The 13,893-nt window shown below is 35.3% G+C and overlaps 1 protein-coding gene across 3 annotated transcripts in view; it reads right to left on the reverse strand.

The window, feature by feature from the left end:
• The window catches only part of PKHD1L1 (PKHD1 like 1), a 159,140-nt gene that overhangs the window by 96,678 nt on the left and 48,569 nt on the right, over window positions 1-13,893 (reverse strand). For all 3 annotated transcript variants that reach the window (XM_086695604.1, XM_025922529.2, XM_086695602.1), the window contains exons 24-31: window positions 11,815-11,962; window positions 11,162-11,316; window positions 9,229-9,351; window positions 8,197-8,302; window positions 4,686-4,796; window positions 2,953-3,117; window positions 1,855-1,976; window positions 122-254 (exon numbers count right to left, since the gene is read on the reverse strand). In XM_086695604.1, the coding sequence (XP_086551730.1) occupies window positions 122-254; window positions 1,855-1,976; window positions 2,953-3,117; window positions 4,686-4,796; window positions 8,197-8,302; window positions 9,229-9,351; window positions 11,162-11,316; window positions 11,815-11,962 (1,063 nt within the window). The remainder of the gene's footprint in view (window positions 1-121; window positions 255-1,854; window positions 1,977-2,952; window positions 3,118-4,685; window positions 4,797-8,196; window positions 8,303-9,228; window positions 9,352-11,161; window positions 11,317-11,814; window positions 11,963-13,893) is intronic.

The following is a 13,893-nucleotide window of genomic DNA, read 5'->3' on the forward strand; positions in this document are numbered from 1 at the left end:
TTTATATACGTGATGTATATGTATGTGTGATGACGTATGTATATATATCTTACAAACATGCATCTTACATATACATGTCATGCACATGTCAAATGACTGATCTCATTAGAATTTTCCTTACCTAGTATTGTTCGTACTTTTGGACTAAAATCAGTTATAACCGGGGTCTGCAAACAGTTATAACTATACGCATCCTTTGCTGAGGCTTGAACTCCATTGGTAATAACTGAAATATCAACTGTACCCTCAGTTCTCTGAAATAAGAAGAAAAAAAATTAGAAAATATTCAATGTTGAGATGAAGAAATCTGGTGGCTAAAAACAACTAGAACCATTCAAAATAAACTGCTGAAGATGTTTTGTTTCAAAGTTGTGAATCAGAATCAATTTTCAGATATTTAGAAAGCTGTGGCGTCAAATGCAGGCTATGTGTTTTAATGTTTTAGATAAAGGTACATAATGTACTGGTTTTGAGGGAGGTTATGACCAACTTAAATGTATCTATATTACTGGATTCCTAAGGGCTCTGCAATATAGTTAGGATGCTCTGGACAAGTGACTCTTTTAAATTAATAAAGCATAAGATACTAAAAGTTTTGACATTTTGCTCTTAAAATACACTCATGTAATCTATTCCTCTTCATTGACAAATCACATTATTATATCTTTTGCTGACTTGGATTCACAATCCAAGACGAATACTTGGACCCCTAAGAAAAACGTTTGGTGTTCTCACTGATAGAGGACCTACAGATTTCCCAATTAGGAAAAACAGTTTTTCCAGCACGTAGTATTTGCTTAATGCGCACTCAGCCTTTAGCTGAAACACAAAATCTAAACAATGTTTTCACTTACCCTATCCTCCAGATTCTCATCATCATTCGGTCCAACACATGCTCTAATTTACTCTTCCTATAGATTTCAACTACATAATACCCCCACTTAGTCTGCTAAATTTTTTTAATGTTAATTACCGTATCCAGCATCTTTGTGCACATAATAAACAAACAAGAGTCTTGGTTTAAATTTAAACACTATTTTTTAAGAGAAAGAACAACAATTTAGTGCTAAGATGCAATATTCCACAAGGAACTTCACATGGGGGTGTTTTTTTGGTATTAGATTTATGTATTTATTTATTATCAACAAACTGAAACTTTAACACATTTAAAACATATAGTCCTTAAAAAAAACCAAAAGATTTGCTTCTCTGAATTTTTTTAGACTGTTAGTGCTAAGGTTCTTTCATACTTAGATTTACCTGATCAACTCTCTTTCATCCTTCAAGCTCTGATAGGCCATCTATTTTTCTGTGAAACTCTTCTGACAGCCTCTCCTCACTCTATTTTATTTTTACTTTGTTTTACTTCTTTAAAAAAAATTTTTTTTTGACATTTATTCATTTTTGAGAGACAGACAGAGTGCAAGTTGGGGAGGGCCAGAGAGATGGAGACACAGAATCTGAAGCAGGCTCCAGGCTCTGAGCTGTCAGCACAGAGCCTGATGTGGGACTTGAGCACACAAACTGTAAGCCGAAGTCGGACGCTTAACGGACTGAGCCACCCAGGCACCCCCAGTTTGTTTCTACTTCTATTATTTCAAATAGAACACACTGTTTAGTATTGGTTTCTATGTCTGTCTTTCTAAATGTTAGGTATCTAGAATGTGGATATAATACTTCCTATTTGGATCTTAGCAGAAAGATGTTGAAGAAATAATTGTGAAGGAACGTTACTATAATGCTGCAGTTCCTAAGTAAATATGTCCCTTGTTTAAACTTCTCCTGAGATGTCCCTTAATTCATTAGTTTTCAGAAAAAAAAAAAAAAAAAAACAACTAAAATCAGATGTCTTACTTTTGGTGTTCTGCAGGTTATCTTATTCAAATCCCCTTCAATCACATTGCAGGTTTCATTTCCAACTAACACCTTTGAATTTTCATTAAAACCAAATCCAGACAGAGTCAAAAGAGTACCACCTTCATAAGGAAATGACAACAACAATAACAGGTCAACAATACCAAAAGTAAACTTTGGCAAGAATCTAACTCATCCTTCAAGAATTTTCTTATCATCCAATGGATGGGTCGTCAAATAGATCAAGGACTAGACTCGGTGTGTGTAATCACTGCCACATAGTACAGCCTGAGCTCTGAAGTCCGGAACCATAAAGGAAACTAGGCTAAGTGATTTAATGAAATAACAGATTTGCAAACCAACATCTGTTTTGGGGCATTACTATCAACTGCTATTTTCTATAGTGTCTTCTTCATCCTAAAGAGAAATTATGCTGGTTTTATATGTTCAACCATTTTGTGTTCTGAAAGTGAATTAAGACTCTCAATGAAATTAAACTCAACTAAGACTCTTACCAAATCCCAAATTTTATTATCACTAAGTAAAAGGGAAACTCAGAAATAATCCCAACAAAATAAAAATAAAATAAAGTGAAATAAAAACACAAAACACACCAAAAGGATCAAGACCAAGGCAAAAATCCCAAACTAAGGGAAATGAAGCAGGACAGGAAAAATGTGTTATTTTTTTTTCATCTTCTGTGTTAGGCTTCCTTTCCCCGATTTGTTCCTGGAACTTTTTCTGGGTCAAGTAGCTCCATTGAGACTGTGGTTACAAATGGAGCAGCTGGTGAGCAGAATAATAACTAATAAATCTTATCTTGACATAATTGATGAGCTTGTTATAGAAACATGTAATAATTGATGATATTAATTCAATAACCTAAGATGTAACTATAAGCAGTCACCCTGACTTGTGCTTCATAAGAAACAAAAGAATTAGTCAGCCATTTAATTACTGTGCTTTCCAAAAGGGGAGTCTCCTTTGTTCTATATGAGGGGGCTTTGGGTTCCTCTCCCTCCACCCTGTTCTAGAAACAGTACAACGAAATGATGGAAATGTATGCAATTTTCTTTGTTTAGAACAATTAACTATTACCTGCCAGGCTCCCAGAAGCAGGCCAGATGTGTGAGATCTGATTCTGATAAATGAAGTAGAGTACTTCACCCTGTATGTTCCGTGCTAGTCCAACATCAGCTATGGACACAGCAACTGGGAAATGTCCAGCACTGCCATTCAGAATCCGGCACTTGATCTCATTTTCTTGTGAAACAAAAGAAAAACATGATAAAACAAATGTTTTTGTAAGATAAAATTACTGAAAGTTTACATTTGCAAATATAAATAGTGGGCTTCATTTTTATATATCAAGAAATATATCTGAGGAAAACTACTCATATACGAATGGGGCGAAAGTTTTTACAAACTATCTGATGTTATGACTCAGACACTGTTAGAAAAAGGTAGGTGAAATAATAATAAAAGCAAAGTGAACAATTTACTCCTGATTTCTACTGTGGCCCCCCAAAAGTGGGAGGGGATTATTGTACTAGTAATTTTAAAATCCTAAGCTGTAAAATCATTTATATCAATAATTCTAAAATTGTTGGTCCAATATGTGATTTATGTTAAGTAAAATATCAGGTTTCATCAAGAAAGGTGATCAAAAACTAAATGAAAATCTATCCTTCACACTTCATTCAGAAGAATATATGCACATTTGTAATACAGATGCATTACTGACTTAGATCTCAAGAATGCATAGAGTATCTGAATTAAAAACAAATTATATGAAAGATACATTTGCTTATATAATCCTATTAAAATTAAGGAAAACACCTAGGATTAATTATGAAAGGTAATATTTAGGGAAATACACAATCATGGCTCTCACTTTTTCAAGAGTAAAAAATGTGAATAATCTTGAAATTTTATGTTAACGGATAGAGATTTTGTTGGACTCGAACTCAGGGAGGATTACCATGTCTCTTTGCTGATTATTAATGTGACACTGTCAAAGCATGGGCACCATCGAATACCAGAGTGGTGTCTCTTATATTTTTGTGTCCCAGAGACACACCAAAAAAAGCTTTTTTTTTTTTTTTTTTAAATTTGAGAGAGTTTGTGCACTTATGTGCATGTGAGTAGGGGAGGGTCAGAGGAAAAGAGAGAGAGAGAGAGAGAAAGAGAGAGAGATTGAGAGACAGAATCTTAAGCAGACTCCACGCTCAGCACAGGGCCCAACATGCGGCTCCCACGACCCTGGGTTCGTGACCTGAGCCAATATCAAAAGTTAGACGCTCAACTGACTTAGCCGCCCAGGCACCTCAAGAAGGAAAGCTTTTATATAATCACTTTATACAGGAAAAAGAACAAAAATCAACAGTTAAGGGATAAAACACACTGTCCAACACTGAAAGAACTAGTTTGTGGTCATAACCAAAGATTAAAAAGATAATGCATTTGGGGTGCCTGGGTGTGTTGGCTAAGCGTCCAACTTCAGCTCAGGTAAGATCTTGTGGTTCCTGGGTTTGAGCCCCACATTGGGCTCTGTGCTGACAACTCAGAGACTGGAGCCTGCTTCAGATTCTGCTTCGGCCTCCCTCTCTCTCTGCTCCTCCCCTGCTCACACTCTGTCTCTCTCTCAAAAATAAATAAACATTTAAAAAATTTAAAAAAAAACCATAATGCATTTATCCAGAGAAGTTTGCCAATTTCATGTCCCCAGAGGTACTCTACAGAAGGACTATTTTAATACTGCTCTTTGACTCTACTTTCTCTTATGAGAAAAACAATTAAATGTAATAATAATAATTTTACAAAGGACCTACCATCCACAGAAAGAAGAGAGCAACCCACTGGTCCAACAGAGACCAATACAGCTGAACTGGGGGAAAATCCAGAGCCTACTATGGTTAGAATTGTGCTTTCTTCAAAGGATCCTGAAAATGATCAATTTAAATAACAATATGAAAAAGAAAAAAAACAAAGAATCTGTTGTTATGAAGTCAAATGTTTTGCAGAGACAAATAAGCCTATTTTCATCTAAAGGCTATAAACAATAAGCTGGTAAATAAGCAGGGAAAACAGACACATATTTACCAATGGTACATTTTTTCCCATTGAATTGCTCTATATTTTGTTCATATTTTAAATCTGTGTTGATAGAGATTACCAGCAGAATATCTGTCTGAAGTATGGAATGATATAAGGAAAATTATCGTTATGACAAATTAAACAGGCATCCCTGCATGATACCTTATCGTATGACAGAACTGCCATCACAAATTCATGAGAAAAAAGATGAACTGCACAATACTTGTGGGCACTTTCCACTTGTGATAAAATAAGCTTCCTCTGTCTGGGGTAATATGCATCCTCAAGTGGCTGAGATATTCCCAGGGTACACCCTCTGTCTCAGCATTTTACTCATAACTGTTTTTTCCATTCATTCTTAAGAGTGTCCAACTATAGATGCTGGAGAGGATGTGGAGAAACGGGAACCCTCTTGCACTGTTGGTGGGAATGCAAACTGGTACAGCTGCTCTGGAAAACAGTGTGGAGGTTCCTCAAAAAACTTAAAAATAGACCGACCCTATGACTGTTAGGAATTTACCCAAGGGATACAGGAGTACTGATGCATAGGGGCACTTGTACCCCAATGTTTATAGCAGCACTCTCAACAATAGCCAAATTATGGAAAGAGCCTACATGTCCATCAACTGATGAATGGATAAAGAAATTGTGGTTTATATACACAATGGAGTACTGCATGGCAATGAGAAAGAATGAAATATGGCCCTTTGTAGCAACGTGGATGGAACTGGAGACTGTTATGCTAAGTGAAATAAGCCATACAGAGAAAGACAGATACCATATGTTTTCACTCTTATGTGGATCCTGAGAAATTTAACAGAAACTCATGGGGGAGGGGAAGGAAAAAGAAAAAGAGGTTAGAGTAGGAGAGAGCCAAAGCATAAGAGACTCTTAAAAACTGAGAACAAACTGAGGGTTGATGGGGGGTGGGTGATGGGTATTGAAGAGGGCATCTTTTGGGATGAGCACTGGGTGTTGTATGGAAACCAATTTGACAATAAACGTCACATATTATAAAAAAAAAAGTGTGTCCAGATTTGGGCGATAAGTGGTATAGTCACCCTACTTATATAACATCACATACAAGATGGATTCCACATGGATTTTAATAGCTAAGAATGAAAACTGTCAACCTCTTGAATTTTAGAAGAAAACATAATCAAACATCTTAACTTTAATGTACAGATGGTTTTCTTAAATAACATTGAAAAGTCATGGTTAACCATAAAGGAAAAGATAAATAAACTGGAATAAATCAGTGATTTGACTGTTCCCATAAACAAGATACTAAAACAACGTGCAGGTGACATACTGGGAGAAGATGTGCTAGAGGATCAGTAAACATAATATGAAATACACAGCTACAAGTCAGTAGAAAAAAGACAATCTGATAAATAAAGGTTGTTAACAAGCAATTTGCAGAAGAAATACTCTAAATGTCCAAGAACCAATAAGAAGATTCTTACATGCATTACTCATCAGAGAAAAGACAAATTAAAACAATGATGAGACAATTTCTTTCACCCATCAGATTGACCAGAATTAGGAGGCTGATAATCTAAGTATTGACATCAATGTGAGGAATACAGTGCTCTCACATATGCTGGAAGTACAGGCATGTTGGAGAGAAATTTGGCCATCTAATAAGCTGAATACACACATACTCAATTATTATCCAGCAATTCTATCTCTGGGCATGTACCCTAAATAAGCTCTAGCATGTACACCTTAGGAGATTTGTACAACAAAGCTCAATGCAATTATATGTAAAAACAAAAGTTTGTAAACAATCTAGTTGTCCATCAACAGAGACAAAAATAAGTTGGTATATTCATGAAGTATTTTTAAATGACAAATTAGCTATGCATAAAAACATATATATATATTTCTCAAAAGGAATGCTGAATGACAAAAGTCAGATGCAAATAATATTTACAGCGTAATTTCTCTGATGTTTACATTTTAACATCTCTTTCACAAGCTTAAAAACACTAAAATTACCTTATGTGTGTGTGTTCTTTACAAAAGGTATTAACAATGGCATGGAAGAATACACACAAAATTAATTATTGTGACTGCCTCTGGGGAGATCTTTAGGGACTAGAACCAGAGATTGTGTTTCAAGAGGACTTTAGCTGTTCCTATAAAATTTTCTTTCTTAAATTGATAATAGGAAGTAAATATGACAAACTGTTAACTGCATTAATTTTCAGTGAAGAGAAGATAGGTGTCTTTTACAGCATTATTTATACTTATCTTTTCATTATTTTAAAATTTTATCAAAATATGTCAAAAAAGCAATTTAGATTGTTAATTATTTTGAGTAAGAAACAGTTTTTTTCAGGAAGTACATATAAAAGTGGAAATTCATTATAAGATACAAGGATAGATGTAAAAATATAAATATCAAGGGACCACAACCAAATTAAAGTTCATCAAATTTTTATACTTGATAGTTTTGATCCCATGTAATATGGATTATCCCAAAGTAATATCATTACTGTAAAGAAGTCTGAAGAACATATTCTTTCAACACAAACATGAGTTATTTTTTAAATTTTCTTTCTTTTTTTTTTTTTTTTGGTGATATATAATTAGCAGATGAATTTTCCTACTAGCTACCAAGATTAAATCTGTGATTATACCATCTGAGTTTAGCATTCTGACTGAAAAGAAAAGCCACTCCTTGCAATCTTTAGCCCCTGCTGTTTACTTTCGTGCTGGGGAGTTCAGACACAAAGAGTAATCACGTTTTTAAAGTAATTACATAATATGAAGATATGGTACAATGTGTCATCCAAGACTGAGTTCTTGGCAATGTGTTTTCCTCTAATTCTCAAGTCTAGGACCTAATTATTTTCTTTTACTCAACAGCAGCTGTCTCATTACCAGCTTTTTAGTACTAAATCTCCTAAAAGTGGTCTCATCTGACGAAAGATTCCTGTTAATACCCTAGCAAGCAGAATTTCACAAAAATGCCTCGTCAGAGTGAAATTTTAGAGACCCGACTCTAACGTGGTGAAACTAGAGAAGTAGACTGGCGAGTCCAACTTCAAGTGTGATTTGTTTTTCAAAAGTAAGTAATTAATGCTCTTTCCACAGCTTTCTGATAGATTTTTTTTAAAACTATGTAGCAATGTCTGCATGCCTGAGGTGGTGAAACCAGTATATTTAAAAATCATTATTAGTTCACACTTTTGCTACTCGTCTTCCACACTCTACTCCAAGTTAAAAAGCGGAGATTACCTTGAGATGGGTTTATGGCCCGGACTACTGGAGTCGCCATGAAATCCCACGTAAACCCACAGTCACCTGAACACTTAGCTGGACCTCCGTTGACATAGACTTCAACCTTCAAATAATTAAACACAGAAATGGAGAACGGGTAGCACAGCTATGGAGAATATACATAAGATTTAAACAAATGATGGGGTTTTGTTTGTTTGCTTGTTTGTTTTCAAAAATTAGTCTATTGATACTCTCTGCTTTGACCATTCATTCAGCACATGTGCCTCGTATGCAAAGGCACAGTTCTAAGTGTTAAAATGCATTAAGACAACATTAAACACAACATCCCTGCTGTCACTCAATTTATATTCTAGTGGCGGGGGGGAGACAGAGAGTCGCACTATAAATTTTTTTTTAAGTAAATGCAAGGTGCCTGGGTGGCTAAGTCAGTTAAGTGTCTGACTTTTGATTTCAGCTCAGGTCATGATCTACTGGTTTGTGCAATGGAGCCCCCACATTGGGCTCTGCGCTGACAGCACAGAGCCTGCCTGGGATTCTCTCTCCCTCTTTCTCTGCCCCTCCTGTGCTTGTGCACACATACATGTGTTTTCCCTTCTCAGTCTCTCTCTCTCTCTCTCTCAAAATAAATAAATAAGCATAAAGAAAAAGAAGTAAGTGCATATTACGCCCTAGCAGTGATTAGTGCTATGAAGGACAATAAAGGATGCTCTTGTGAAAGTCACCTACATTCATTACATATTAATTTCCTCATCATTAAAGTAGGAATGTTAATAATTACTTCACAGAATAACTAAAGATTAAATTAAAAAGCATATTTTCAAATTCTAACAGGTAGTGGTCAAGCTTAGAAATCCACACTTTTATCATAAGGAAGGTAATTTTCCCAAAAGTCATAATAATATTATTGAGTTAATATTCAGATGAAAATAAAGACATCATTCCTGCTGTTTCAACAGGTCTTTAATGTATTACAAACTTGGTACATATTTAAAATTATGTTACAGGTCATGAGAAAGGTTTCAGAAATACCTGTGGCTGTTGGTTGGGTGTACGAAGTAGGTCTCCAAGTATGTGCCGTCTGAATAAGCCACCATCTTTTATCTTCGTAACTGTCATATTAGCTTTTTCTCCAATAATATTGGAATCATTAATCTATTTTTACACAAAATTATTTTACTAGAAAGGCTATGATAAATATGACTGTACTAGTTTTTTTTAATTAAGCAAGGTTGAAAGTGAATAAAAGTCAAAGATGAAAAAAATCATTCAAAAAAGCACTTTAGTCACATTTTTTGAAAAAGGAGCCTCTTCCAAAGTGAACATAATCTACCCCCCCCCAAAAGGGCTAACATGACTGCATTATAATATATTACATCAATTACAAGTTGAACTGAATGACTAAAATCAACCTGAATTGTTAGAATAAAGCATGTCTAAGGAAAATCAATTTACTAAATTTTATTTTCTCAAAATGTTATATGATTGTCCTAAATGTGACCATTCTGATAAATGATTTTTGAATAGTTGAATGAGTTATACCTCTTTCCACCTGAGAGTCAACTTTTCCCCTTCAGCATTTTTCACCCCTGATTATCCTGGTTTTTCATCCATTTGTGGAATTATATTTTTTGCCAATGATAAAAATGAATAAAATCAAATCAATACATACAACTTGGTTATTTCAAAATCCCTCTGCCAATATGCCAGCCTTCTCATATATACAGTGGCTAGCAAAGAGACAGGAGTCTCCACGCTGGGCCCTGTGTGTGCTAAAGTGGTGATAAGAAGCAGAAATGATGAGCAAGCAGGGAAGGACTGGTCAGAAAAGAGACAAGGGGGTAAATGCACAGACATCAGCAGAGATACCAAGAGGAAGACCAGTCACTAGAGCCACTCAGCTACAGAATCTGCTAATTCTAGTTCCAGACCATGTGTTTTCTTAAATTACCTCCATATCTTTATGACTGTTACTATTCTGCACACCCATAGTCTATGTAAGGTACATCATATGTTACATTTATATACGGGTGTTTTTTTTTTGGTCTCCTCTTTCCCCTCTCTCCTCATTTTTTTTTCTTTTCTCAAAATGGTCCCATAAGTAGAATTCTGTATTTTCTTCCACCTTCTGTCATGGACACCTTTCCGGGTGAATACACGTGGGTCTACATTATATATGGCTTCATAGTATTCAGGCTAATGTTGTGTCATTTTAACAACCATTCTTCTCTTGATGGGGCCAGGTCGCTAGGTTTTTACTATTACAAATACTATCACAGTGACTACTTTTGTGCCTACATCATTTCATATTTGTGTTATTATTTCAGTATTATACAGTTATATAGCTGAGATTGCTAAATCAGAGGGTATCTATATTCAGATTCTACTAAATAATCTCCTAAAATGATCATACGAATCAACTTTCTCTCCAATAGTGCACGAGAGAGACCGTTTCCTCCCTCACACTCTTACTATCACTCAAAAGCATCATCTTTTTAATGTTTTTGACAGTCTGAGCCCCCAGACTCCTCTAGATTCCTCTCCTTCACATACTCTGGGTCCAGCTCCTCTCCTCTGACCCCCTTCACACTCTAACTAAGCAAAGGTAATTAGATAACAGCTTACCACAGGAACTACCTGGGGGTACACAGGATAACCTATAAGCCCTGCCTGGGCTCCTCCTGCCCCTATCAAGGGTCTTCTAACACATATCCCTGGTCTCTTTCCAGAGGGGACAGCAAATAAAGTACCTACAGCAATTCTCCATGAACGAGAACATCGAATCAACTTAACTTAGAACAATCTTCCCTCAATTTCTCTTTTTTTAATGTTTAGTCTATAGTTTGCATTTTTTAAATATAGACAGTCTCCAATTCTTTAAAAAAAATGAGGCAAGGTGCAATAAGCCAGCAACACATGGAAAACAAACAAACAAACAAACAAAAGCCAAGCCAGAGGAGGGAACCTGTAGAAGATTCTGCCTTCCACGTGTGCTTCTCCACTGGATGTTCCATGAGTATCCAGCACACGTTCCCTCCCGTGTTACTGAGACTCGTCCCACTTCTTCCACACTCTGGAGAGCAAACTGTAAATCTGCAGCCGACACAGTGGCGGGAAGGCCTGCATTCAACAGAGGGACAGCAAATAGCAGGGGTCAAAAATATACAAACCGATTTGACCCTTAAAATCCATGAAGTGTGTGCTACATATTGTAAGCCAACTGTCCTCCTCCAATATAGTAAAAATAATTTGTGTCTTATTTAGGCCAAGAATTTATGAATCTCTTGGAAGCAAAAATTACATGAGTAACGTACCTCAGATGATAGCTCTGGCTCAAAAACTTTTATTTTTGATTATTGATTAACTTTATAGAGAACCTATAAGCTGGGGACATAAAAGAAAAACAAACTTTTGGGAATGTAACCTGGTATATCTGGTGAGGCAATAAAGAAAAAGTGAAAATATAATTTGTTCTGGATAATTTAGCTTTATGTCACTAACATAATCTCAAGGATATAAATTATGTAGGGAAATCATATTAGAAAGAAATACACCAAAATTTTTATTATGGCTGCCTAGATTGGCATTGTCCAACCGTTCTGAACTTTTGTCATATACCTTTGAGAATGTGTCCATAAGCTTGAATGTCAAAGCTGCCACTTAAAGGTGGAGACGCGGCTTGAATTCTCTGAATACGAATCTTTGACTCCCCTGGCCAATTATTTCCTCTGTAAACAGACTCATTCTCCGTCTCATTTGTGATTATCTAATTTCCAAAATAAATATTGATAAAATGATTAAACATAACAACAGCTAACATGATTTCTATTTCACCATCGTACAATCCTGTGACATGACATAAATGAGCCTCAGGTATTCAGGATTCCTCAGAACATTAAGGAGAGTCACATAAATCAACACAGGCCATACCTACAAAGCTGCAATAATGAGGCCAAAGTCAACTCAGTCATCTGTGCAGCAATCAGCTGGAACCTTAGTAATACCTCATTAATTCAGAGTGTACCCTCCATCACTCAACGAACAAATATTTATTGAACAGGCATCCCATTCAAGGTACAGTGCTAATCACTGTCGGGAGGCAAGGAAACATAAGATGAAGTCTTTGCTATCAAAAAACTGAAAATCTCTTTGGAGAAATAACATATGGGGACTAGAAAACTAACAATATACCGAAGTATATAATCAGCACAGATTCTGATCCAGACTCAAGAAAAACCTGCCTAACGTTGAGTGCCAATCAATTGACAAAAGCAACACATGCTATAAAAATTCATACACAGTGATTGTACTAGTGAAAATGATAACATCTTCCTGCTTCAGATCCCTCACGGTTGTCTGTGAATCTTGTGGAATTTAAAACTTTAAGCCTCACTGCCCACAGAAAAGAGTAAACATAATTGCCAAAAGACATAAGTTCACAGCAGCTTTATTCATAATAGCCCCAAACTGGAAATAAGACAAAAGCCCATCAACAGGATGGTTAAATTGTGGTATATTCACACCACGGAATACGGTAAAGCAATGACAAAGAATGAACTACAGCTACATGCAACACACAAATCTCATAATATCAAACAGAAGCAGCTAGACGCAAAAGAGCACATACTGGATTATTTATCAATACAAATAACATTTAACAGATGTGCACATTACTGCGTGTATCTTTCACTGGAATTTTTTTAAAAAGGTCACAAACATATGTCCCATATTCCTTAATTTGACTTTGACTGAATAACAAAAGCTAGAGGATACAATTACCAATTTTAATGAGGAATCTTGAAAAATGGGAGCTGATGTCACTGATTATTTAACAACACAAACCCCTGATACTACATTCTGTTGTGCAGCTAAGAGTAAACGACTGAAACGTATTTACAAGACATTTCATCTTGAAGATACTAAGATTACAACATTGCACCAGCATAGGGTAAAGCAACTTTTGTGGAATACTTAAGAGTTTTCTTGTATTTTTAATCACAGAATCAGACTATCATTAAGCAAAACACTCTTTGAGACTTTCACAAAAATATTTAATTACTATTTAACTCCAATCTAGAGCTTATTATACTTGTTTTTGATTCACTGTGGAAAATTATATTAATTCCTTGGATAGTTTTGGAGGACATTACATTTTAAAATACTTACATTTATAGTATTTAATACTGATCTTATTATAAATAACGCAAGCAGTACAAAAATTATTCAGGTCCTTTTGGAATTCTGGAAACCTATCTTTTTCCTCCCAGTACCAATTTTGATACAAGCAAAAAGTGGTGTTTCTAACAGAAACATTTAAGAACATATTGCAGAATTTCAAATTTTCTTTCAACAATCTCTGTTCAAAACTTTTACTGAAAGAGCCCATAGCATTTCCTTTTAAGTCAACAAAGAAAATTCTAGTTAAATCTGTTTCTTAAGACAGTTTCCCCTTGTTTTTTCCCATAGACATATTTCTTAAAGACTTTCTTAATGCTTAAAGTGAATTTTCATGCTCAAGTCTAACAAGCCTCTAACTCTTCATTTATGCTTAGAATAAGCTTATCTTGTCCTATTAAAAGATATTCCATCTGAATGTCAGATGCTATATGCTTATCTTGTCCTATTAAAAGATATTCCATCTGAATGTCAGCCATTTGTAAAAATTTTTTTAAAAGGTTATTAGATCAAAGCTAATTT

This window comes from Puma concolor, chromosome F2 (genome assembly GCF_028749965.1).
Source record: "Puma concolor isolate L17-30 chromosome F2, mPumCon1.1.hap2, whole genome shotgun sequence".
NCBI classification, from domain to species: domain Eukaryota; kingdom Metazoa; phylum Chordata; class Mammalia; order Carnivora; family Felidae; genus Puma; species Puma concolor.